We start from the raw sequence: 27,182 nt of genomic DNA on the forward strand, positions 1-27,182 counted from the left end.
CCCTCGGGCATCCCCATTCAATCCCTCGGGCATCCCCATTCAATCCCTCGGGCATCCCCATTCAATCCCTCAGGATTGGCCCCCCCCTCCCCATTCCTCAGGAATCCCTATCCCATCCCTTGGGCATCCCCATTCCATCCCTCAGGCATCCCCATCCCATTCCTTGGGTATCCCCATCCCCTCTCTTCCCATCCCATCCCTCGGGTATCCCCATCCCTCCCCCTCCCTCCCCATCCCGTCTCTTGGGTATCCCCATCCCTTCCCACCCCCATTCCATCTCTCCCCATCCCCTCCCTCCCCATCCCCATCCCATCTCTCCCCATCCCTCCCCATCCCTCGGGTATCCCCATCCCTCCCCTCGGGCATCCCCATTCCATCCGTCAGGATTGCCCCCCCCCCATTTCTCAGGAATCCCCATCCCATCCCTTGGAAATCCGCATCCCATCTCTCCCCATCCCTGTCCCATCCCTTGGGCATCCCCATTCCATCCCTCCCCATCCCCATCCTATTCCTTGGGCATCCCCATTCCATCCCTCAGGATTGCCCCCCCCATTCCTCAGGAATCCCCATCCCATCCCTTGGAAATCCGCATCCCATCTCTCCCCATCCCTGTCCCATCCCTTTGGAATCCCCATCCCATCCCTCCCCATCCCCATTCCATCCATCCCCATCCCATCCCTCCCCATCCCCATCCCATCCCTCCCCATCCCCATCCTATCCCTTGGGCATCCCCATTCCATCCCTCAGGCATCCCCATCCCTCCCCATCCCATCCCTTGGGTATCCCCATCCCCTCTCTCCCCATCTCCATTCCATCTCTTGGGTATCCCCATCCCTCCTCATCACCATTCTATCTCTTGGGTATCCCTATCCATCCCCATCCCATCTCTCTGGATCTTCATCCCATCTCCATCTCATCCCTCCCCATCCCCATCCCATCCCTTGGGCATCCCCATTCCATCCCTCAGGCATCCCCATCCCTCCCCATCCCATCCCTTGGGTATCCCCATCCCCTCTCTCCCCATCTCCATTCCATCTCTTGGGTATCCTCATCCATCCCCATCCCATCCCTCCCCATCCGCATCCCATCCCTCCCCCTCCCTCCCCATCCCCATCCCATCCCTTGGGTATCCCCATCCCATCCCTTGGGTATCCCCATCCCATCCCTTGGGTATCCCCATCCCCTCCCTCCCCATTCCTTGGGTATCCCCATCCCCTCCCTCCCCATCCCTTGGGTATCCCCATCCCCTCCATCCCCATCCCATCCCTTGGGTATCCCCATCCCCTCCCTCCCCCTCCCTTGGGTATCCCCATCCCCTCCCTCCCCATCCCTTGGGTATCCCCATCCCCATCCCATCCCTTGGGTATCCCCATCCCCTCCCTCCCCATCCCCATCCCTTGGGTATCCCCATCCCTCCTCCCCCCCATCCCCATTCCAGCCGTCGGGAATTCCCCCTCCCATCCCTCCCCCCCGTTCCCAGGTAAATCCAACCTCATGGACGCCATCAGCTTCGTGCTGGGGGAGAAGACGAGCAACCTGCGGGTGAAGACGCTGCGGGACCTCATCCACGGCGCCCCCGTGGGGAAGCCGGCGGCCACGCGGGCCCTGGTCAGCATGGTCTATGGGGAGGAGGGGGCCGAGGACCGCACCTTCGCCAGGGTCATCGTGGGTGAGCGGGGGGGGGGGGGGCAATTTATGGGGGGGGGCACTTAGGGAAGGCACTGGGGGGGCAGTTTGGGGGGTCCAGTTTATGGGGGGGCACTTAGGGAAGGCACTTTGGGGGCAGTTTGGGGGGTCCAATTTATGGGGGGGCACTTAGGGAAGGCACTTGGGGGGCACTTTGGGGGGGCAGTTTGGGGGGGCACTTAGGGAAGGCACTAGGGGGGCAGTTTGGGGGGTCCAATTTATCAGGGGGCACTTAGGGAAGGCACTTTGGGGGGGGAACTTGGGGGGCCGGTTTTGGGGGGTCCAATTTATGGGGGGCACTTTGGGGGGGCAGTTTGGGGGGTCCAATTTATGGGGGGGCACTTAGGGAAGGCACTTTGGGGGGCAGTTTGGGGGGGCCAATTTATGGGGGGGCACTTAGGGAAGGCACTTGGGGGGCAGTTGGGGGGGCAGTTTGGGGGGTCCAATTTATGGGGGGGCACTTAGGGAAGGCACTTGGGGGGCAGTTTGGGGGGGCAGTTTGGGGGGGTCCAATTTATGGGGGGGCACTTAGGGAAGGCACTTTGGGGGGGAACTTGGGGGGCAGTTTGGGGGGGTCCAATTTATGGGGGGCACTTAGGGAAGGCACTTGGGGGGCAGTTTGGGGGGGGCAATTTATGGGGGGGCACTTAGGGAAGGCAATTTGGGGGGGGGAACTTGGGGGGCACTTTGGAGGGGGCCAACTTATGGGGGGGCACTTAGGGAAGGCACTTTGGGGGGGGCAGTTTGGGGGGGCCAATTTATGGGGGGGCACTTAGGGAAGGCACTTGGGGGGCAGTTTGGGGGGGGCAGTTTGGGGGGTCCAATTTATGGGGGGCCACTTAGGGAAGGCACTTGGGGGGCACTTTGGGGGGGGCAGTTTGGGGGGGTCCAATTTATGGGGGGGTCACTTGGGGGAGTTCCAGTTGGGGGGGGGGGGGGGCACTTTGGGTGGGTTCCAGTCTGGGGGGCGGTGGGCAGTTGGGGGGGGTTCAAATTTATGGGGGGCAGTTTGGGGGCTGCACTTTGGGGGGGGCACTTGGAGGGTGCAGTTTGGGGGGTTCAAATTGGGGGGGGCAGTTTGGGGGGGTCCAATTTATTGGGGGGCACTTGGGGGGATTTCAGTCTGGGGAGGGGGGCACTTTGGGGCAGTTCCAGTCTGGGGGGGGGGGGGGGCACGTTGGGGGCCAGTTTGGGGGAGGCTTTTGGGGGGGCAGTTTGGGGGGAGGGGCACTTGGGGGGATGCTGTTTGGGGGGGTTCAACTTTGGGGGGGGGGGGCTCACGTTGGGGTAGTTCCACTTTGGGGGGGCTCACGTTGGGGGGCAGGTTCCAGTTGGGGGTGTTCCGCTTTGGGGTTCTTTTACTTTGGGGAGGTTCCCCTTTTGGGGGGGCTCTCACTTTGGGGGGGCCTCTCACTTTGGGGGTTCTCCCTTTTGGAGGAGGTCTCAGTTTGGGGGGGGGGGTCTCACTTTGGGGGTTTCCCCTTTGGGACGTTCCCACTTTGGGGGTTCCCCCTTTGGGGGGGGATCTCCCTTTTGGGGGGGGTTCCCCTTTGGGGGGGGGGCTCTCACTTTGGGGGTTCTCCCTTTTGGAGGAGGTCTCAGTTTGGGGGGGGGGGCTCTCACTTTGGGGGTTTCCCCTTTGGAGGGGGTCTCACTTTGGGGGTTTCCCCTTTGGGACGTTCCCACTTTGGGGGTTCCCCCTTTGGGGGGGGGATCTCCCTTTTGGGGGGGGTTCACCTTTGGGGGGGGGTCCCCCTTTGGGCTGTTCCATCTCCCCCCCCCCCCCAGGCAGCTCCTCCGAGTACAAGATCAACAACCGCGTGGTGCAGCTGAGCGAGTACAGCGAGGAGCTGGAGCGGCTCGGCATCCTCATCAAGGCCCGCAACTTCCTCGTCTTCCAGGTGGGGGGCACGGGGGGGCTCCAGGGGGGGTCAAGGGGGTTTGGGAGGGGTACAGGGGGGATTTGGGGGGGTTTAAAGGGGCTATGGGGGGGTTCAAGGGGGTTTGGGAGGGGTACGGGGGGATTTGGGGGGGTTTAAAGGGGCTATGGGGGGGTTCAAGGGGGTTTGGGAGGGGTACGGGGGGATTTGGGGGGGGTTTAAAGGGGCTATGGGGGGGTTCAAGGGGGTTTGGGAGGGGTACGGGGCGATTTGGGGGGGTTTAAAGGGGCTATGGGGGGGTTCAAGGGGGTTTGGGAGGGGTACGGGGGGGTTTAAAGGGGCTATGGGGGGGTTCAAGGGGGTTTGGGAAGGGTACAGGGGGGATTCGTGGGGGTGTAAAGGGGCTATGGGGGGGTTCAAGGGGGTTTGGGAGGGGTACAGGGGCGATTCGGGGGTGTTTAAAGGGGCTATGGGGGGGTTCAAGGGGGTTTGGGAGGGGTACGGGGGGATTCGGGGGGGGTTAAAGGGGCTATGGGGGGGTTCAAGGGGGTTATGGGGGCTTTAAGGGGGGGGTTGGGGGTGTAGATGTGGGGTTTTGGGGGGTTCAAGGGGGTTATAGGGGGGGTTGGGAGGGGTACGGGGGGTTATGGATGGGTTCAAGGGGGTTTAGGGGCCTTTAAGGGGGGTTTGGTGGTGTAGTTGTGGGGTTTGGGGGGGGTTCAAGGGGGTTTGAGTGGGGTACCAAGGGGTTATGGGGGGCTTGAAGGGGCTTATGGATGGGTTCAAGTGGCTTTTGGGGTGTTGGTGGGGGGTTAGGGTGGTTTCGGGGGGCTTTTGGGGTTGTAGATGGGGTTTATGGATGGGTTCAGGGGTGGTTGGGGGTGTAGATGGGGGTTATGGGGGGGGTTAAGGGGGTAATGGGTGGGTTTAAGGGGGTTTTGGGGGGTTCAAGGGGGTTATAGGGGGGTTTGGGAGGGGTACGGGGGGTTATGGATGGGTTCAAGTGGGTTTAGGGGCCTTTAAGGGGGGTTTGGGGGTGTAGGTGTGGGGTTTGGGGGGGGTTCAAGGGGGTTTGAGTGGGGTACCAGGGGGTTATGAGGGGCTTGAAGGGGCTTATGGATGGGTTCAAGGGGGTTTAGGGGCCTTTAAGGGGGGTTTGGGGGTGTAGATGTGGGGTTTGGGGGGGTTCAAGGGGGTTTTGGGGGGGTTCAAGGGGGTTTGGGAAGGGTACCTGGGGGTTATGGGGGGGGTACTGCGGGGTTATGGGGGGGTTATGGATGGGTTCAAGGGGGTTTAGGGGCCTTTAAGGGGGGTTTGGGGGTGTTGATGTGGGGTTTGGGGGGGTTCAAGGGGGTTTTTGGGGGTTCAAGGGGGTTTGGGAAGGGTACCTGGGGGTTATGGGCGGGTACCGCGGGGTTATGGGGGGGGGTCAAGGGGGTTATGGATGGGTTCAAGGGGGTTTGGGGGGTGTAGATGGGGGTTATGGGGGTTTCAAGGGGGTTTTGGGGGGGCTGAAGGGGGTTTGGGAGGGGTACAGGGGGGTTATGGGGGTGTACAGGGAGGTTATGGAGGGGTTCAAGGAGGTTATGGGGGGGTTCAAGGGGGTTGCTGCTATGGGGCTGCCTGCCATGTCCCCCCCCCCATTGCCACTATGGGGTTGTCCCCCATGTGTCTGTCGTCCCCCCCACCCCACTGATGCTATGGGGCCGCCCCCCATGTGTGTGTGTGTCCACCCCACCGCCGCTATGGGGTTGCTCCTCGTGTGTGTGTGTGTGTGTGTCCATTGCCGCTATGGGGCTGCCCCCCATGTGCGTGTCCCCACCCCACCGATGCTATGGGGCTGCCCCCCGTGTGTGTGTCCCCACCTCCCCGACGCTATGGGGCTGCCCCCCATGTGTGTGTGTCCCCACCCCACCGACGCTTATGGGGCTGCCCCCATGTGTGTGTGTGTTCCATTACCGCTATGGGGCTGCCCCCCATGTGTGTGTCCCCACCCCACCGACGCTATGGGGCTGCCCCCCAGGGCGCCGTGGAGTCCATCGCCATGAAGAACCCCAAGGAGCGCACGGCGCTCTTCGAGGAGATCAGCCGCTCGGGGGAGCTGGCCCTCGAGTACGACAAGAGGAAGAAGGAGATGGTGAAGGCCGAGGAGGACACGCAGTTCAACTACCACCGCAAGAAGAACATCGCCGCCGAGCGCAAGGAGGCCAAGCAGGAGAAGGAGGAGGTGCTGGGGGGGGCCTTTGGGCTCATTTCGGGGCTTTATGGGGCTCCTTCGCGGTGCTCGCGTCCCCTCCATCCCCTCCCTTTGGTCCCCTCCATCCCCTCCCTTTGGTCCCCTCCATCCCCTCCCTTTGGTCCCCTCCATCCCCTCCCTTTGGTCCCCTCCATCCCCTCCCTTTGGTCCCCTCCATCCCCTCCCTTTGGTCCTCGTCCCTTCCATTTGGTCCCCTCCATCCCCTCCCTTTGGTCCCCTCCATCCCTTCCCTATGGTCCCCTCCATCCCCTCCCTTTGGTCCCCTCCATCCCCTCCCTTTGGTCCCCTCCATCCCCTCCCTTTGGTCCCCTCCATCCCCTCCCTTTGGTCCCCTCCATCCCTTCCCTTTGGTCCCCTCCATCCCCTCCCTTTGGTCCTCGTTCCCTTCCCTTTGGTTCCCTCCATCCCTTCCCTTTGGTCCCCTCCATCCCTTCCCTTTGGTCCCCTCCATCCCTTCCCTTTGGTCCCCTCCATCCCTTCCCTTTGGTCCCCTCCATCCCTTCCCTTTGGTCCCCTCCATCCCTTCCCTTTGGTCCCCTCCATCCCTTCCCTTTGGTCCCCTCCATCCCTTCCCTTTGGTCCCCTCCATCCCTTCCCTTTGGTCCCCTCCATCCCCTCCCTTTGGTCCCCTCCATCCCTTCCCTTTGGTCCCCATTCCTCCATCCCCTCCCCTTGCACCCCCATCCCTCCTCCTACTTCATCCCTTCCCTTTGGTCCCTTCCATCCCTTCCCTTTGGTCCCTTCCATCCCTTCCCTTTGGTCCCCTCCATCCCTTCCCTTTGGTCCCCTCCATCCCTTCCCTTTGGTCCCCTCCATCCCTTCCCTTTGGTCCCCTCCATCCCCTCCCTTTGGTCCCCTCCATCCCCTCCCTTTGGTCCCCTCCATCCCTTCCCTTTGGTCCCCATTCCTCCATCCCCTCCCCTTGCACCCCCATCCCTCCTCCTCCTTCATCCCTTCCCTTTGGTCCTTCATCCCCTCCCTTTGGTCCCCATCTCTCCATCCTCTCCCTTTGCTCTCCATCCCTTTCTTTTGGTCCCCCATCCCCTCCCTTTGGTCTCCATTCCTCCATCCCTTTGGTCCCCCATTCCTGCATCCCTTTCCCTTTGCTCCCCATCCCTCCATCCCTTCCTTTTGCTCCCCATTTCTCCATCCCTTCCATTTGTTCCCCATTCCTCCATCCCTTTCCCTTTGGTCTCCATCTCTCCATCCCTTTGGTCCCCATCCCTGCATCCCTCTCCCTTTAGCTCCTTCATCCCCTCCATCCCTTTCCCTTTGGTCTCCATCCCTCCATCCCTTTGGTCCCCATCCCTGCATCCCTCTCCCTTTAGCTCCTTCATCCCCTCCATCCCTCCATCCCTTTGGTCTCCATCCCTTTGGTCTCCATCCCTTTGGTCTCCATCCCTTTGGTCTCCATCCCTTTGGTCCCCATCCCTGCATCCCTCTCCCTTTAGCTCCTCCATCCCCTCCATCCCTTTCCCTTTGGTCTCCATCCCTCCATCCCTTTGGTCCCCATCCCTGCATCTCTTTCTCTTTAGCTCCTCCATCCCCTCCATACCTTTGGTCCCCATCCCTCCATCCCTCTCCCTTTAGCTCCTTCATCTCCTCCATCCCCTCCCTTTGGTCCCCATCCCTGCATCCCTCTCCCTTTAGCTCCTCCATCCCCTCCATCCCTTTGGTCCCCATCCCTGCATCCCTCTCCCTTTAGCTCCTTCATCCCCTCCATCCCTCCATCCCTTTGGTCCCCATCCTTGCATCCCTCTCCCTTTAGCTCCTTCATCCCCTCCATCCCTCCATCCCTTTGGTCCCCATCCCTGCATCCCTCTCCCTTTAGCTCCTCCATCCCCTCCATCCCTCTCCCTTTGCTCCCCTCTAGGCCGACCGCTACCAGCGCCTCAAGGACGAGGTGGTGAGGGCCCAGGTCCAGCTCCAGCTCTTCAAGCTCTACCACAACGAAGCCGAGATCGAGAAGCTCCACAAGGAATTGGCTTCCAAGAACCGGGAGATCGACAAGGACAAGAAGAGGATGGACAAGGTGGAGGACGAGCTCAAGGACCGCAAGAAGGAGCTGGGCAAGATGATGCGGGAGCAGCAGCAGATCGAGAAGGAGATCAAGTGAGGAGCAGCGCAATGGGCACGGCCCCATGGGTCCCTCCTGGAGCCCATCACCAACGGGGGGGGGGGTTCCATAGGGAGAAGGACTCGGAGCTCAACCAGAAGCGGCCTCAGTACATCAAGGCCAAGGAGAACACGTCCCATAAGATCAAGAAGCTGGAAGCGGCCAAGAAGTCGCTGCAGAACGCGCAGAAGCAGTACAAGAAGCGCAAGGGGGACATGGATGAGCTGGAGAAGGAGATGGTGTCCGTGGAGAAAGCCCGGCAGGAATTCGAGGAGAGGATGGAAGAGGAGAGCCAGAGCCAAGGCCGGGACCTCACCTTGGAGGAGAACCAGGTAGGGTTCATCCCGATGGGCGCCATGCGGGGGTGCTGGTCCCATCCCATGGTCCCGGTCCCATCCCATGGTGCTGGTCCCATCCCACGATGCCCATCCCACGATGGCGGTCCCATCCCATGATCTCGATCCCATTCCATGATGCTGATCCCATCCTGTGATGCCCATCCCATGATGCCACTCCCATCCCATGATGCCACTCCCATCCCATGATGCTGATCCCGTTCCTTGATGCCCATCCCATGATGCCGGTCCCATCCCATGATGCCGGTCCCATCCCATGATGCTGATCCCATCCCATGATGCTGGGCCCATCCCATGATGCCCATCCCACGATGCTGATCCCATCCCATGATGCTGGGCCCATCCCATGATGCTGGGCCCATCCCATGATGCCCATGCCGCGATGCTGATCCCATCTCATGATGCCCATCCCATGATGCTGATCCCATCCCATGATGCCCATGCCGTGATGCTGATCCCATCCCATGATGCTGATCCCATCCCATGATGCCCATGCTGTGATGCTGATCCCATCCCATGATGCCCATCCCACGATGCTGATCCCATCCCATGATGCCCATCCCATGATGCTGATCCCATCCCATGATGCCCATCCCACGATGCTGATCCCATCCCATGATGCCCATCCCACGATGCTGATCCCATCCCATGATGCCCATCCCATGATGCTGATCCCATCTCATGATGCCCATCCCATGATGCTGATCCCATCCCATGATGCCCATCCCATGATGCTGATCCCATCCCACGATGCCCATCCCGTGATGCCCATGCCGTGATGCTGATCCCATCTCATGATGCCCATCCCATGATGCTGATCCCATCCCATGATGCCCATCCCATGATGCTGATCCCATCCCATGATGCCCATCCCGTGATGCCCATGCCATGATGCTGATCCCATCTCATGATGCCCATGCCATGATGCTGATCCCATCCCATGATGCCCATGCCGTGATGCTGATCCCATCCCATGATGCCCATCCCACGATGCTGATCCCATCCCATGATGCCCATCCCATGATGCTGATCTCATCTCATGATGCCCATGCCACGATGCTGATCCCATGCCACGATGCTGATCCCATGCCACGATGCTGATCCCATCCCACGATGCTGATCCCATCCCATGCCACGCTGCCGGTCCCACCCCCGGTCCCGGTCCCACTCCCACCCCATAGGTGAAGAAGTACCACCGCCTCAAGGAGGAGGCCAGCAAACGCGCGGCCACCTTGGCCCAGGAGCTGGAGAAGTTCAACCGGGACCAGAAAGCCGACCAGGACCGCTTGGACCTGGAGGAGAGGAAGAAGGTGGAGACCGAGGTGAGCTCCCACCCCCATCCCATTGCCTCCATCCCCCCCACCCCAACTTCCGTGGTCCCCCCCCTTCCATCCCCAACCTCTGCTCCTCAGGCCAAGATCAAGCAGAAGCTGCGGGAGATCGAGGAGAACCAGAAGCGCATTGAGAAGCTCGAGGAGTACATCAGCACCAGCAAGTGAGCCCCACGGGGTCCTTAGGGTGGCCATGGGGCGGCCCCCGAGGTGGCCCTCACCCCTTGGAGCCCATCGTGGTGGCCTCAGGGCGGTCTCCAAGGTGGTCCCATTGCTTGGAGCCCATCGTGGTGGCCTCAGGGCGGGCTCCAAGGTGGTCCCATTGCTTGGAGCCCATCGTGGTGGCCTCGGGGCAGTCTCAAGGGGGCCCCATCCCTGTTCCTCCATCCCTTGGGACAGCCCTTGAGGTCTCCCCTATCCTTCTTCCTCCATCTCCATCCCTTGGCACCATCCCTGAGGTGTCCCCATCCCTTTCCCTCCATCTGCATCCCTTGGGACCATCCCTTGAGGTCTCTCCCATCCCTTCCCCTCCATCTGCATCCCTTGGGACACCCCTTGAGGTCTCCCCCATCCCTTCCCCTCCATCTGCATCCCTTGGGACACCCCTTGAGGTCTCTCCCATCCCTTCCCCTCCATCTGCATCCCTTGGGACACCCCTTGAGGTCTCTCCCATCCCTTCCCCTCCATCTGCATCCCTTGGGACACCCCTTGAGGTCTCCCCCATCCCTTCCCCTCCATCTGCATCCCTTGGGACACCCCTTGAGGTCTCTCCCATCCCTTCCCGTCCATCTGCATCCCTTGGGACACCCCTTGAGGTCTCTCCCATCCCTTCCCCTCCATCTCCATCCCTTGGGACACCCCTTGAGGTCTCCCCCATCCCTTCCCCTCCATCTGCATCCCTTGGGACACCCCTTGAGGTCTCTCCCATCCCTTCCCCTCCATCTGCATCCCTTGGGACACCCCTTGAGGTCTCTCCCATCCCTTCCCCTCCATCTGCATCCCTTGGGACACCCCTTGAAGTCTCTCCCATCCCTTCCCCTCCATCTCCACCCCCTTGCCACCATCCCCTCCGCATCCCCCATCCCTTCTCCCTGCCCAACACCAAGCCCGCAGCGGTCCCCAGGGCTCATCCTTCTCCCCATTCCCCCCCACCCCATTGCAGGCAGTCCCTGGAGGAGCAGAAGCGCCTGGAGGGGGAGCTGACGGAGGAGGTGGAGCTGGCCAAGCGCCGCATCGACGAGATCAACAAGGAGCTCAACCAAGTGATGGAGCAGCTGGGGGACGCCCGCATCGACCGCCAGGAGAGCAGCCGCCAGCAGCGCAAGGCCGAGATCATGGACAGCATCAAGAGGCTTTACCCCGGCTCCGTGGTGAGGCCTGGAGCTGGGATCCCCCCCTCCCTTGGATCCTTTGGGTTTGGGTCTTCCCAGCTTCCAGGGGGTGGGAAGGAGCGGAGCGTCCTCCGGGTCCAGCGCTTGGCTTGGGTCTCCTATGGGGTTGGAAGGATCTCAGCGTCATCCAGGTCCAACCATGGGCACCTTGGACCTTCTCCATCCAACCATCCCAGTGCCCTCATGGAATGGGTTGGGTTGGAAGGACCTCAACATCATCCAGGTCCAACCATGGGCACCTTGGACCTTCTCCTTCCAACCCATCCCAGTGTCCTCATGGATGGGTTGGGTTGGAAGGACCTCAACATCATCCAGGTCCAACCATGGGCACCTTGCTCCAACCTGGCCAGGATGGAGCATCCCAAACTGGCTCCATTTAACCCATCCTAGTGTCTTCATAGAGTCATGGAATGGGTTGGGTTGGGAATGACCTGAGCATCATCCAGGTCCAACCATGGGCACCTTGGACCTTCTCCTTCCAACCATCCCCAGTGCCCTCATGGAATGGGTTGGGTTGGAATGACCTCAACATCATCCAGGTCCAACCATGGGCACCTTGCTCCAACCTGACCAGGATGGAGCATCCCAAACTGGCTCCATTTAACCCATCCCAGTGTCTTCATAGAGTCATGGAATGGGTTGGGTTGGGAATGACCTGAGCATCATCCAGGTCCAACTATGGGCACCTTGGACCTTCTCCATCCAACCCATCCCAGTGTCCTCATGGAATGGGTTGGGTTGGAAGGATCTCAGCATCATCCAGGTCCAACGATGGGCACCTTGGACCTTCTCCATCCAACCCATCCCAGTGTCCTCATGGATGGGTTGGGTTGGAAGGACCTCAGCATCATCCAGGTCCAACCATGGGCACCTTGCTCCAACCTGGCCAGGATGGAGCATCCCAAACTGGCTCCATTTAACCCATCCCAGTGTCTTCATAGAGCCATGGAATGGGTTGGGTTGGGAATGACCTGAGCATCATCCAGGTCCAACCATGGGCACCTTGGACCTTCTCCTTCCAACCCATCCCAGTGCCCTCATGGAATGCGTTGGGTTGGAAGGACCTCAGCATCATCCAGGTCCAACCATGGGCACCTTGCTCCAACCTGGCCAGGATGGAGCATCCCAAACTGGCTCCATTTAACCCATCCTAGTGTCTTCATAGAGTCATGGAATGGGTTGGGTTGGGAATGACCTGAGCATCATCCAGGTCCAACCATGGGCACCTTGGACCTTCTCCTTCCAACCATCCCAGTGCCCTCATGGAATGCGTTGGGTTGGAAGGACCTCAGCATCATCCAGGTCCAACCATGGGCACCTTGCTCCAACCTGGCCAGGATGGAGCATCCCAAACTGGCTCCATTTAACCCATCCCAGTGTCCTCATAGAGTCATGGAATGGGTTGGGTTGGGAATGACCTGAGCATCATCCAGGTCCAACCATGGGCACCTTGGACCTTCTCCTTCCAACCATCCCAGTGCCCTCATGGAATGGGTTGGGTTGGAAGGACCTCAACATCATCCAGGTCCAACCATGGGCACCTTGGACCTTCTCCTTCCAACCATCCCAGTGCCCTCATGGAATGGGTTGGGTTGGAAGGACCTCAACATCATCCAGGTCCAACCATGGGCACCTTGGACCTTCTCCTTCCAACCATCCCAGTGCCCTCATGGAATGGGTTGGGTTGGAAGGACCTCAACATCATCCAGGTCCAACCATGGGCACCTTGCTCCAACCTGACCAGGATGGAGCATCCCAAACTGGCTCCATTTAACCCATCCCAGTGTCTTCATAGAGTCATGGAATGGGTTGGGTTGGGAATGACCTGAGCATCATCCAGGTCCAACCATGGGCACCTTGGACCTTCTCCATCCAACCCATCCCAGTGTCCTCATGGAATGGGTTGGGTTGGAAGGATCTGAGCATCATCCAGGTCCAACCATGGGCACCTTGGACCTTCTCCATCCAACCCATCCCAGTGTCCTCATGGATGGGTTGGGTTGGAAGGACCTCAGCATCATCCAGGTCCAACCATGGGCACCTTGCTCCAACCTGGCCAGGATGGAGCATCCCAAACTGGCTCCATTTAACCCATCCCAGTGTCTTCATAGAGCCATGGAATGGGTTGGGTTGGGAATGACCTGAGCATCATCCAGGTCCAACCATGGGCACCTTGGACCTTCTCCATCCAACCCATCCCAGTGTCCTCATGGAATGGGTTGGGTTGGAAGGATCTCAGCATCATCCAGGTCCAACCATGGGCACCTTGCTCCAACCTGGCCGGGATGGAGCATCCCAAACCTTCTCCATCCAACCCATCCCAGTGTCCTCATGGGGCAAACCCCCCTTAGATCCAAGCTAAACGTTCCCTGTTCCCATTGAACCCCATCACCGGATGGAGGCACCCCTCCAGCATCCCCGCATCCCCCTTCCCACCCTGCCTGGCTCCATATGGGCTCCCTACATCCTTCCATGGGGACCCCCAGAACAAAACCTCCCAACACCCCCCCCCGTTATCCTTCCGTGGGGTGCCTGGAGGTTGATTTTGGGGGTGCCCCCCCCCCCGTGTGCCGCAGTACGGGCGCCTCATCGACCTGTGCCAGCCCACCCAGAAGAAGTACCAGATCGCCGTCACCAAGGTGCTGGGCAAGAACATGGATGCCATCATCGTGGACTCGGAGAAGACGGGCAGGGATTGCATCCAGTACATCAAGGAGCAGCGCGGCGAGCCCGAGACCTTCCTGCCCCTCGACTACCTGGAGGTGGGGTTTGGGGCGGGGGGGGAGTCCCCATTGAACACTGTGGGTCCTACAAAGGGAGCTGGAGGGTTCTGTTGAACCCTTAGGGTTTTACAAAGGGGTTTTGGGGGTCCCCATTGAACCCCTTGGTCCCCTTCGCTATCCCCATTGTTCTGGGGGTCCCTATGGACCTCACATCCACCCCTGATGCTTGGGTCCCCCCCTTGACCCCCAGTGGTCCCCTTACCCATCCCCATTGTTTTGGGGGTCCCTATGGACCTCACATCCACCCCTGATGCTCGGGTCCCCCCCTTGACCTCCAGTGGTCCCCTTTACCCATCCCCATTGTTTTGGGGGTCCCCATGGACCTCACATCCACCCCTGGTGCTTGGGGCTCCCCATTGAACCCCATGGGCTTCATATCCACCCTTGATGCTTGGGGGTCCCCATTGTACCCCATGGGCTTCATGTCCACCCTTGATGCTTGGGGGTCCCCATTGTACCCCATGGGCTTCGTATCCACCCTTGGTGATGGGGGGTCCCCACTGAGCCCCATGGACCTCACATCCACCCCTGATGCTCAGCTCCCCCCATTGAACCCCCTTGGTCCTCTTACCCATCCCCATTGTTTTGGGGGTCCCCATGGACCTCACATCCACCCCTGATGCTCGGGGGGCCCCATTGAACCCCATGGACCTCCCATCCACCCCTGATGTTTGGGGGTCCCCATTGAACCATATGGTCCCCTTACCCATCCCCATTGTTTTGGGGCTCACTTTGGACCTCACATCCACCCCTGATGCACAGCTCCCCCCGTTGAACCCCCTTGGTCCTCTTACCCATCCCCATTGTTTTGGGGGTCCCCATGGATCTCACATGCACCCCTGATGCTCAGCTCCCCCCATTGAACCCCCTTGGTCCTCTTACCCATCCCCATTGTTTTGGGGGTCCCCATGGACCTCACATGCACCCCTGATGCTCAGCTCCCCCCATTGAACCCCCTTGGTCCTCTTACCCATCCCCATTATTTTGGGGCTCCCTTTGGACCTTGCATCCACCCCTGATGCTCATCTCCCCCCATTGAACCCCCTTGGTCCTCTTACCCATCCCCATTGTTTTGGGGGTCCCCATGGACCTCACATGCACCCCTGATGCTCAGCTCCCCCCATTGAACCCCCTTGGTCCTCTTACCCATCCCCATTGTTTTGGGGCTCCCTTTGGACCTCACATCCACCCCTGATGCTCGGGGGTCCCCACTGAGCCCCATGGACCTCCCATCCACCCCTGATGTTTGGGGGTCCCCATTGAACCATATGGTCCCCTTACCCATCCCCATTGTTTTGGGGCTCCCTTTGGACCTCACATCCACCCCTGATGCTCAGCTCTCCCCATTGAACCCTCTTGGTCCTCTTACCCATCCCCATTGTTTTGGGGCTCCCTTTGGACCTCACATCCACCCCTGATGCTCGGGGGTCCCCATTGAACCCCATGGACCTCCCATCCACCCCTGATGTTTGGGGGTCCCCATTGAACCATATGGTCCCCTTACCCATCCCCATTGTTTTGGGGCTCACTTTGGACCTCACATCCACCCCTGATGTTTGGGGGTCCCCATTGAACTGTATGGTCCCCTTACCCATCCCCATTGTTTTGGGGCTCCCTTTGGACCTCACATCCACCCCTGATGCTCAGCTCCCCCCATTGAATCCCCTTGGTCCTCTTACCCATCCCCATTGTTTTGGGGCTCCCTTTGGACCTCACATCCACCCCTGATGCTCGGGGGGCCCCATTGAACCATATGGTCCCCTTACCCATCCCCATTGTTCTGGGGGTCCCTTTGGACCTCCCATCCACCCCTGATGCTCAGCTCCCCCCATTGAACCCCCTTGGTTCTCTTACCCATCCCCATTGTTTTGGGGCTCCCTTTGGACCTCACATCCACCCCTGATGCTCAGGGGTCCCCACTGAGCCCCATGGACCTCCCATCCACCCCTGATATTTGGGGGTCCCCATTGAACCATATGGTCCCCTTACCCATCCCCATTGTTTTGGGGCTCCCTTTGGACCTCACATCCACCCCTGATGCTCGGGGGTCCCCACTGAGCCCCATGGACCTCCCATCCACCCCTGATGCTCGGGGGTCCCCATTGAACCCCATGAACCTCCCATCCACCCCTGATGCTCAGCTCCCCCCATTGACCCCCTATAGTTCCCTTTACCCATCCCCATTCTTTCGGGGCCGGGGGGGGGGGGGGGTGCTCCCTCCTGACCCCCAACCCCCCCAGGTGAAACCCACTGACGAGAAGCTCCGCGAGCTGAAGGGGGCCAAGCTGGTGATCGACGTGATCCGCTACGAGCCCCCCCACATCAAGAAGGCCCTGCAATACGCCTGCGGCAACGCGCTCGTCTGCGACAACGTGGAGGACGCGCGGCGCATCGCCTTCGGGGGCCACCAGCGCCATAAGGTAAACCCACCCCCCCCCCCTTCACCCCACAATGGACCCTTCCAACCTCACCCCCCCCACACACACACACTTTGCATCCCCATAGACGGTGGCGCTGGACGGGACCTTGTTCCAGAAGTCGGGGGTGATCTCGGGGGGGGCCAGCGACCTGAAGGCCAAAGCGCGGCGCTGGGACGAGAAGGCCGTGGATAAGCTCAAGGAGAAGAAGGAGAGGCTGACGGAGGAGCTCAAGGTGGGGAAAAAGGGGGGGGGGGGTCCCCTTTGCATCCCCAAAAGGATGTGGCTTGGGGTGAAGGGGGCTTCTGGAGCGCCCACACACACAAAAGGCACCCAATGGGGACCCCAAAGGCTGCGCCCATGAGGCTCTGGGGGAGCCTCTTGCACCCCAGAGGGCTTCCCCTTTCCCATCCCCTTTCCCCCCCCTTTCCTATCCCCATTCATCCCCTTTCTGCCCCCATTCATCCCCTTGTCTTCTCTCCAATTCATCCCCCTTCCCTCTATGCCCTTCCCCCCCCCATTTACTTCCCCCCATCCATCCCCTTTCCCCCCCATCCATCCCCTTTCCCCCCATCCATCCCCTTTCTCCCCCCATCCATCCCCTTTCTCCCCCCATCCATCCCCTTTCCCCCCCATCCATCCCCTTTCCCCCCCATCCATCCCCTTTCCCCCCCATCCATCCCCTTTCCCCACATCCATCCATCCCCTTTTCTCCATCCCTTTTCTCCCCCCATCCATCCCTTTCTCCCCCATCCATCCCCTTTCTCCCCCCATCCATCCCCTTTCCCCCCATCCATCCCCTTTCCCCCCATCCATCCCCTTTCCCTCATCCATCCCCTTTCCCCACATCCATCCCCTTTCTCCATCCCCTTTCTCCCCCCATCCATCCCCTTTCTCCCCCCATCCATCCCCTTTCTCCCCCCATCCATCCCCTTTCCCCCCCATCCATCCCCTTTCCCCCCCATCCATCCCCTTTCCCCCCCATCCATCCCCTTTCCCCCCCATCCATCCCCTTTCCCCCCCATCCATCCCCTTTCCCCCCCATCCATCCCCTTTCCCCCCATCCATCCCCTTTCCCTCATCCATCCCCTTTCCCCCCATCCATCCCCTTTCCCCCCATCCATCCCCTTTCCCCCCATCCATCCCCTTTCCCCCCATCCATCCCCTTTCCCCCCCATCCATCCCCTTTCCCCCCATCCATCCCCTTTCCCTCATCCATCCCCTTTCCCTCATCCATCCCCTTTCCCCACATCCATCCCCTTTCTCCATCCCCTTTCTCCCCCCATCCATCCCCTTTCTCCCCCCATCCATCCCCTTTCTCCCCCCATCCATCCCCTTTCTCCATCCCCTTTCTCCCCCCATCCATCCCCTTTCTCCCCCCATCCATCCCCTTTCCCCCCCATCCATCCCCTTTCCCCCCATCCATCCCCCTTCTCCCCCATCCATCCCCCTTTCCCCCCATCCATTGCCTTTTTCCTCCATTCACCCCTTCTTCCTATCCATCCCTTCCCCCCCATATCCACCCCATTCCCCCCATCCATCTCCTTTCCCCCCATTCACCCCCTTTTACCCCCTTATTCACCCCATTTCCCCCATCAACCCCTTTCCCCCCCCATATTCACCCCATTCCCCCCCATATCCACCCCATTCCCCACCCCATTTCCCCCCCCCAGGAGCAGATGAAGGCCAAGCGGAAGGAAGCGGAGCTGCGCCAGGTCCAGTCCCAAGCCCACGGCCTCCAAATGCGCCTCAAGTACTCCCAAAGCGACCTGGAACAGACCAAAACACGGCACCTGGCCCTCAACCTCCAGGTACCCCCGGGGGAGAGGGGGGCATTTTAGGGGATCCCCTTTTTTGGGGGGATTTCACCCCGTTTTGGGGCTCTTTTTGGCTGTTACAAGCCAAGACCGCGCTCGTTGCGTTGGGTGCGAGTGGTACCCAAGGGGTGTTTTGTGGGGATTTTGGGATGGAAAAAGTGGATTTTGGGGTGAAAAAAGGGGATTTTGGGGTGCGGGGGGGGTGTGGCCATCTCCAACCCCCGTTTTCATGCAGGAGAAGTCAAAACTTGAGAGCGAATTGGCCAATTTTGGGCCTCGCATCAATGACATCAAAAGGATCATCCAGGGCCGGGAGCGGGAGATGAAGGACCTCAAGGAGAAGATGAACCAGGTTGATGGATGGGAGGGGGCGGTGTCTATAGGGTAAAATGGGGGGGCCGGGATGTGGGGGGTCCCCATGGGGTGACATTGGGGTCCCTCCCCCAGGTGGAGGATGAGGTTTTTGAGGAGTTTTGCCGGGAAATCGGGGTCCGGAACATCCGGGAATTCGAGGAGGAAAAGGTCAAGAGACAGAACGAGATCGCCAAGAAGAGGTGGGGGGCACCCCAGAACTGGGGGGGGGGGGGGGGTGTGTTACAAAGCATGTCCCCCCCCCCCCACCTCTATGGGGCAGAGCCTGGCCCTGGCCACAGGCTGTGGGGTACCCACTGATGCCATGGGGCAGCCGCTGAACACAGGGACCCACCCCACCTCCCAAGACCTTGAAACCCCCCCCAAGAGACCCCCATGACCTTGACCCCCCCCCAGCACGTTGAGGACCCCCCCAAACCCCCCCAAGACCTTGAGAACCCCTCCAAAACCCCCCGAACCCCTTGAGCTCCCCATATCACCTTGAGGACCCCCCTAAACCCCCCCCATCACCCTGAGGACCCTCCCCCATCACTCTGAGGACACCCCCTAAACCCCCCCCATCACCTTGAGGACCCCCCCAGCCCCTGAGGGCCCCCCTAAACCCCCTCAACCCCCCCATCACCTTGGGGACCCCCCCATCACTTTGGGCCCCCCCCATCACCTTGGGGACCCCCCCCATCACTTTGGGCCTCCCCCCATCACCTTGGGCCCCCCCTCCTCATCACTTTGGGTCTCCCCTCTCCATCACTTTGGGCCCCCCTCCCCATCACTTTGCCCCCCCCATCACCTTGGGGACCCCCCCCATCACCTTGGGCCCCCCCCATCACTTTGGCCCCCCTCATCACCTTGGGCCCCCCCTCCCCATCACTTTGGGTCTCCCCTCTCCATCACTTTGGGCCCCCCCCATCACCTTGGCCCCCCCCCCCCCATCACTTTGCCCCCCCCCCCTCCATCACTTTGGGCCCCCCCCCATCACCTTGGGGACCCCCCCCCATCACTTTGCCCCCCCCCCATCACCTTGAGGACCCCCCCATCACTTTGGGGCCCCCCCCCATCACCTTGGGCCCCCCCATCACTTTGGGCCCCCCCCCATCACCTTGGGGACCCCCCCCATCACTTTGCCCCCCCCCCATCACTTTGGGCCCCCTCCCATCACTTTGGGGACCCCCCCCATCACCTTGGGGACCCCCCCGTTGCAGGCTGGAGTTCGAGAACCAGAAGACGCGGCTGGGGATCCAGCTGGACTTCGAGCGGAACCAACTGCGGGAGGACCAGGAGAAGGTGGCCATGTGGGAGCAGGGCGTGCGCAAGGACGAGGCCGAGATCGAGAAGCTCAAGAAGGTCCTGATCCCGTGGGAATGGGGTGGGAATGGGGATGGGAATGGGAATGGGAATGGGAATGGGAACGGGATGGATGGAGCTCAGGGGGGAGCAGGGCGTGCGCAAGGACGAGGCCGAGATCGAGAAGCTCAAGAAGGTCCTGATCCCGTGGGAATGGGAATGGGAATGGGGATGGGAATGGGAACGGGATGGATGGGAATGGGAATGGGATGGATGGGATGGGAATGGGAATGGGGATGGGATGGATGGAGCTCAGGGGGGAGCAGGGCGTGCGCAAGGACGAGGCCGAGATCGAGAAGCTCAAGAAGGTCCTGATCCCGTGGGAATGGGGATGGGAATGGGGATGGGATGGAGGGGAATGGGGATGGGAATGGGAACGGGATGGATGGGAATGGGAACGGGATGGATGGAGCTCAGGGGGGAGCAGGGCGTGCGCAAGGACGAGGCCGAGATCGAGAAGCTCAAGAAGGTCCTGATCCCGTGGGAATGGGAATGGGAACGGGGATGGGATGGATGGGAATGGGAACGGGAATGGGATGGATGGAGCTCAGGGGGGAGCAGGGCGTGCGCAAGGACGAGGCCGAGATCGAGAAGCTCAAGAAGGTCCTGATCCCATGGGAATGGGGATGGGGATGGGAATGGGAATGGGAACGGGAATGGGAATGGGATGGATGGGAATGGGAACGGGATGGATGGAGCTCAGGGGGGAGCAGGGCGTGCGCAAGGACGAGGCCGAGATCGAGAAGCTCAAGAAGGTCCTGATCCCATGGGAATGGGGATGGGGATGGGGAGGGGAATGGGATGGATGGGGTGATGGGATGGGGTTATGGGATGGAAGAGGCTTGTGGGATGGGGTTATGGAATGGGGTTATTGGATGGAGGGGGTTATGGTCTGGAGGGGGTCATTATGGTCTGGAGGGGTCATTATGGTCTGGAGAGGGTCATTATGGTCTGGAGGGGTCATTATGGTTTGGAGGGGTCATTATGGTCTGGAGGGGGTCATTATGGTTTGGATGGAGTCATTATGGTCTGGAGGAGTCGATGGGCTGGATGGGGTCATTATGGTCTGGAGGGGTCATTATGGTCTGGAGGGTTCATTATGGTCTGGAGGGAGTCATTATGGGCTGGAGGGGTCATTATGGTCTGGAGGGGGTCATTATGGTCTGGAGGGGTCATGGGCTGGATGGGGTCATTATGGTCTGGAGGGGGTCATGATGGGCTGGGGGGCTCATTATGATCTAGATGGAGTCATTATGGGCTGGGGGGGGTTGTGATGGTCTGGATGGAGTCATTATGGTCTGGAGGGCTCATTATGGGCTGGTGAGGGTCATGATGGTCTGGAGGGCTCATTATGGGTTGGATGGAGTCATTACGGTCTGGAGGGCTCATTATGGGCTGGAGGGTTCATTATGGGCTGGAGAGGGTCATTATGGGCTGTAGGGCTCATTATGGGCTGGAGGGCTCATTATGGGCTGGAGAGGGTCATGATGGTCTGGAGGGCTCATTATGGGTTGGATGGAGTCATTACGGTCTGGAGGGCTCATTATGGGCTGGAGGGGGTCATTACGGTCTGGAGGGCTCATTATGGGCTGGAGGGCTCATTATGGGTTGGATGGAGTCATTACTGTCTGGAGGGCTCATCATGGGCTGGAGGGCTCATTATGGGCTGGAGGGCTCATCATGGGCTGGCTGCGGCGCAGGAGGAGCAGCGGCACATGAAGATCATCGACGAGACGATGGCGCAGCTGCAGGACCTCAAGAACCAGCACCTGGCCAAGAAGTCCGAGGTGAACGACAAGAACCACGAGATGGAGGAGATCCGCAAGAAGCTGGGCGGGGCCAACAAGTGAGGGCGGGGCCAAGGGGAGGGGCTGGTGCGATTGGGGCGTGGCTAAGGGAATGGGAGGGGCTATGGGGCTGGTAAGGGGGGTTAAAGGGGAATGGGAGGGGCTGTGGGGCTTGGGGGTGGGGCTAAAAGGGAATGGGAGGGGTTATGGGCTTGGGGGTGGGGCTAAATGAAAATGGGTGGGGCTAAATGGAAATGGGAGGGGCTAAAGGGGACCTGGAGAGGCAGTGGGGCTTGTGGGTGGGGTTAAGGGGGAACAGGAAGGGCTATGGGGCTTGTAGGTGGGCTTAATGGGTTCTGGGAGGGGCTGCGGGGCTTGTGGGTGGGGTTAAAGGGGAATGGGAGGGGTTATGGGGCTTGGGGGTGGGGCTAAAGGGGAATAGGAGGGGTTATGGGGCTTGTGGGTGGGGCTAAATGAAAATGAGTGGGGCTAAATGGAAATGGGAGGGGCTAAAGGGGAATTGGAGAGGCAATGGGGCTTGTGGGTGGGGTTAATGGGTTCTGGGAGGAGCTGTGGGGCTTGTGGGTGGGGTTAAAAGGGGAATGGGAGGAGCTAAAGGGAAATGGGAGGGGTATGGGGCCTTGGAGGCGGGGCTAAGGGGGGGAACGGGCGTGGCTAGCGGCGGCCCTGGCCCCGCAGGGAGATGACCCACCTGCAGAAGGAGGTGACGGCCATCGAGACGAAGCTGGAGCAGAAGCGCAGCGACCGCCACAACCTGCTGCAGGCCTGCAAGATGCAGGACATCAAACTGCCCCTCTCCAAGGGCACCATGGACGACATCAGCCAGGAGGAGGTGGGTGCTGGGGGGGGGGGGGAAAGGGGGGGGTTACAGGGGGTTGGGGACCCCCCCTCACCCCCCTATGTCCTCTGTGCCCCCCCCAATGCAGGGAGGTGCAGGAGGGGAGGAGGCCGTGGGCAGCTCCCAGCGCTCCTCCAGCCTCTACGCCCGCGAGGCGCTCATCGAGATCGACTACAGCGACCTGCCCGAGGAGCTCAAGGTGTGCCACGCCCACTCCTGGCCACGCCCACTTCCTTCTGGCTCCTCCCACTTCCTTCTGTCCCCACCCACTTCCTTCTGTCCCCACCCACTTCCTTCTCATCCCTCCTACTCCCTTCAGGCTCCTCCTACTCCCTTCAGGCTCCTCCTACTCCCTTCAGGCTCCTCCTACTCCCTTCAGGCTCCTCCTACTCCCTTCAGGCTCCTCCTACTCCCTACTGGCCCCTCCCACTCCCTACTGGCCCCTCCCACTTCTGACCCCGCCCACTTCTTTCTGACCGCTCCCACTTCTTTCTGGCTCCTCCTACTTTCTTCTGGCTCCTCCTGCGTCCTTCTGGCCCCTCCCACTTTCCTCACCTAATTTCATTAGCATACCAAGCCCTGCCCCCCTGGAGTCAAGGCCCTGCCCACTGTGCCCAGGCCCCACCCCCTTAAGCACAAAGTCCCCCTGACTAAAGCCACACCACCCTGATGGAGGCCACGCCCCCTTGATAGAAGCCACGCCCCTCATCGTCTCCTATAAGGCTTTAGTCTTAGTCATCAATGGTAGGCACGCCCCCTTAATAGAAGCCACGCCCCCTGCATTGAAGCCGCTCCCAATCCAAAGCCACGCCCCCTTGACAGAAGCCACGCCCCTCATCATCTCCCGTAAGGCTTTATTCATAGTCAACAATGGAGGCGAAAGCCACGCCCCCTTTGCCAAAGGCCACGCCCCTCATCGTCTCCTATGAGGCTTTAGTCATAGTCCTCAATGTAAGACACGCCCCCTCCATTGAGGCCACTCCCTCTGCCGAGCGAGAGCCCCGCCCCCTCACCGGAGCCCCGCCCCCTCACCCAAGGCCCCGCCCCCTTGCAGGACGCGCAGGCCGAGGAGGAGATCCGGCAGGAGATGAACCAGCTGCAGCAGCGGCTGACGGAGCAGCAGAGCGTGCTCCAGCGCATCGCCGCGCCCAACATGAAGGCCATGGAGAAGCTGGAGAGCGTCCGGGACAAGTTCCAGGAGACCTCGGATGGTGCGGGGGGGACAGGGATACGGGGTACAGGGATATGGGGATACGGGGGTACAGTGGTACGGGGATACAGTGTTACGGGGATGCAAGGATAGAGGGATACAGTGGTACGGGGATACAGTGGTACAGGGATGCAGGGGTATAGGGATGAAGAGATGCGGGGATAGAGGGATATAGGGATGTAGGGATACAGGGATAGAGGAATACAGGGATGAAGGGATACAGGGATACAAGGATGAAGCAATGTGGGGATACAGGGATGAAGAGATGTGGGGATAGAGGGATATAGGGATACAGGGGTGCGGGGATATAGGGATGAAGGGATACAGGGATGCGAGGATACAAGGATGAAGGGATGTGGGGATACATAGGGATAAAGGGATACAGGGGTAGACCAGGCAGTCACCGGGGATGTGTCAAGATGCAGGGAGATGTGGGGACACTGATATAGGGATGTGGGGATACAGGGATAGAGGAATACAGGGATGAAGGGATACAAGGATGAAGCGATGTGGGGATACAGGGATGAAGAGATGTGGGGATAGAGGGATATAGGGATACAGGGATGTGGGGATATAGGGATGAAGGGATATGGGGATGCGAGGATACAAGGATGAAGGGATGTGGGGATACACATAGGGATAGAGGGATACAGGGGTAGACCAGGCAGTCACCGGGGATGTGTCGAGATGCAGGGAGATGGGACACTGATATAGGGATGTGGGGATACAGGGATGGCAGAGGTGGGGTAGACCAGGCAGACACTGGGCATGTGGGGATACAGGGACATGGGGACATGGGATGTGGCAACACTGGATATAGGGATATAGGGATATGGGGATATCAGGGATATAGGGACATAGGGACATGGAAGGGATGTGAGGATACAGGGACATGGGGATGGCAGAGGTGGGGTAGACGAGGCAGACACCGGGGATGTGTCAATAGGAGATACAGGGGGATGTGGGGATACCAGGGATACAGAGATATGGGGACGTGGATGTGGGGACACTGGATATAGGAATATGGGGATATCAGGGATACAGGGACATAGGGACATGGAAGGGATGTGAGGGATACAGGGAGACACAGGGATGTCCGAGATGGGGTAGACCAGGCAGACCCCGCGCACGTGTCAACAGGAGATACAGGGGGATGTGGGGATACCAGGGATAGAGAGACATGGGGATGTGGATGTGGGGACACTGGATATAGGAATGTAGGGATACAGGGACATGGGGACATTGATGTGGGGACACTGGCTGTAGGAATGTGGGGATACAGGGACATGGGGACATGGATGTGGGGACACTGGATATAGGAATGTGGGGCTACAGAGACATGGGGACATGAATGTGGGGATACTCCCTATAGGAATGTGGGGATACAGGGACATGGGGACATTGAAAGGATGTGGGGACACTGGCTATAGGAATGTGGGGCTACAGAGACATGGGGACGTGGATGTGGGGATACTCCCTATAGGAATGTGGGGATACAGGGACATGGGAACGTGGATGTGGGGACACTGGATATAGGGATATGGGGATACAGGGACATGTGGACATTGAAGGGATGTGGGGACACTGGCTATAGGAATGTGGGGATACAGGGACATGGGAACGTGGATGTGGAGACACTGGCTATAGGAATGTGGGGATACAGGGACATGGGGACATGGCTGTGGGGACACTGGATATAGGGATATGGGGATACAGGGACATGTGGACATTGAAGGGATGTGGGGACACTGGGGAATGTGGGGATACAGGGGGACACGGGGATGGCAGAGGTGGGGTAGACCAGGCAGACCCCGCGCACGTCTCACTAGGCGACGCAGCGATACCGGTGCGGGTACCACCGGTGCTGCTGGGCAGGGGGACCCCCCCGTTGCCCCATTGCCCCCCCATGTCCCCACTGATGCCCCCCCCCTCCCCTCCTCGGTGTGGGCAGAGTTCGAGGCGGCCCGGAAGCGGGCCAAGAAGGCGAAGCAGGCCTTCGAGCAGATGAAGAAGGAGCGCTTCGACCGCTTCACCGCCTGCTTCGAGGCCGTGGCCACCAACATCGACGAGATCTACAAGGCCTTGTCCCGCAACAGCAGCGCCCAGGTCAGGGCCAGCCCCCCCAAAATAGGGGGGGTCTGTAGGGGGATACGTGGGGGTTACATAGGGGGTTATATAGGGGTTCTAAAGAGGGTTACATGGGGGTCACGTAGGGGTTATGTAGGGGGATACATGGGGGTTACATAGGGGGTTATATAGGGGGATACGTGGGGGTTACATAGGGGTTATGTAGGGGGATACATGGGGGTTACATAGGGGTTACATAGGGGATTATATAGGGGTTCTAAAGAGGGTTACATAGGGGTTATGTAGGGGGATACATGGGGGTTACATAGGGGGTTATATAGGGGGATACATGGGGGTTCTGTAGGGGTTACATAGGGGTTCTAAAGAGGGTTACATAGGGGGTTATATCGGGGGATACATGGGGGTTATGTTGGGGGTTACATAGGGGTTATGTTGGGGGTTACATAGGGGTTTACATGGGGGTTACATAGGGGTTATGTAGAGGTTACATAGGGGTTACATAGGGGTTACGGGGGGTTATACAGGGCTTGGGGTTCCTTTTCTGGCCACCCCAAGCCTGGCCCAGGGTCCTGCACACTTGGTGCCCCCATGTCCCATCACCCCCATATCCCCGTCACCTCAATGCTCCCCATGTCCCCATCACCCCCATATCCCCCTCACCCCCATGTCCATCACCCCCATATCCCCATCACCTCAATGCTCCCCATGTCCCATCACCCCCATGTCCCCATCACCCCCTTGTCCCCATCACCCCCATATCCCCATCACCCCCATGTCCCATCACCCCCATATCCCCGTCACCTCAATGCTCCCCATGTCCCCATCACCCCCATATCCCCATCACCCCCATGTCCCCATCATCTCAATGCTCCCCATGTCCCCATCACCCCCATATCCCCATCACCCCCATGTCCCCGTCACCTCAATGCTCCCCATGTCCCCATCACCCCCATATCCCCATCACCCCCATGTCCCCATCACCCCCATGTCCCCATCACCCCCATGTCCCCATCACCCCCAATGCCCCCCATATCCCTATCACCCCAATGTCCCCCATATCCCCATCACCCCCCAGTGACCCACATTGCCCCCCCCCAAGGCCTTCCTGGGCCCCGAGAACCCCGAGGAGCCCTACCTGGACGGCATCAACTACAACTGCGTGGCCCCCGGCAAGCGCTTCCGCCCCATGGACAACCTCTCGGGGGGGGAGAAGACGGTGGCTGCCCTCGCCCTGCTCTTTGCCATCCATAGGTGAGGCCCAACCCCCCCCCATTTTGATGCCCCCCCTCTTTTTGGGGTGTCCCCCCCCCCATCATCATCATCATCATCCCCCCCCAGCTATAAACCAGCCCCATTCTTCGTGCTGGATGAGATCGACGCGGCGCTGGACAACACCAACATCGGCAAGGTGGGGGTCCGGGATGGGGGGGACACCCCCCCTATGGGATGTGGGGTGCTCCAATTGATAGAGATGTGGGGCGGTCCCATTGA

General features: G+C 60.1%; 1 protein-coding gene across 1 annotated transcript; it reads left to right on the top strand.

Moving 5' to 3' along the window:
• Positions 1–1,480: 1,480 nt before the first annotated feature.
• On the top strand, positions 1,481–27,164 carry SMC1A (structural maintenance of chromosomes 1A; the record flags this gene model as incomplete). The annotated part of the gene is made up of 22 exons (XM_062602433.1): positions 1,481–1,669; positions 3,475–3,587; positions 5,590–5,793; positions 7,697–7,935; positions 8,013–8,271; positions 9,477–9,617; positions 9,708–9,790; positions 10,789–10,996; positions 13,594–13,779; positions 16,041–16,220; positions 16,306–16,452; positions 17,891–18,028; positions 18,270–18,386; positions 18,482–18,588; positions 19,606–19,747; positions 21,448–21,593; positions 22,234–22,387; positions 22,482–22,592; positions 23,448–23,604; positions 25,555–25,709; positions 26,791–26,942; positions 27,030–27,164. Coding segments are annotated over 22 exons (3,463 nt in total), but the record flags the coding sequence as incomplete, so codon positions are not given.
• Between the last annotated feature and the right edge of the window lie 18 nt (positions 27,165–27,182).

The sequence above is a fragment of the Pezoporus occidentalis genome, unplaced genomic scaffold (genome assembly GCF_034315485.1).
Source record: "Pezoporus occidentalis ecotype Australia unplaced genomic scaffold, CSIRO_AGI_Poc_V1 ctg769, whole genome shotgun sequence".
Lineage (NCBI taxonomy): Eukaryota > Metazoa > Chordata > Aves > Psittaciformes > Psittacidae > Pezoporus > Pezoporus occidentalis.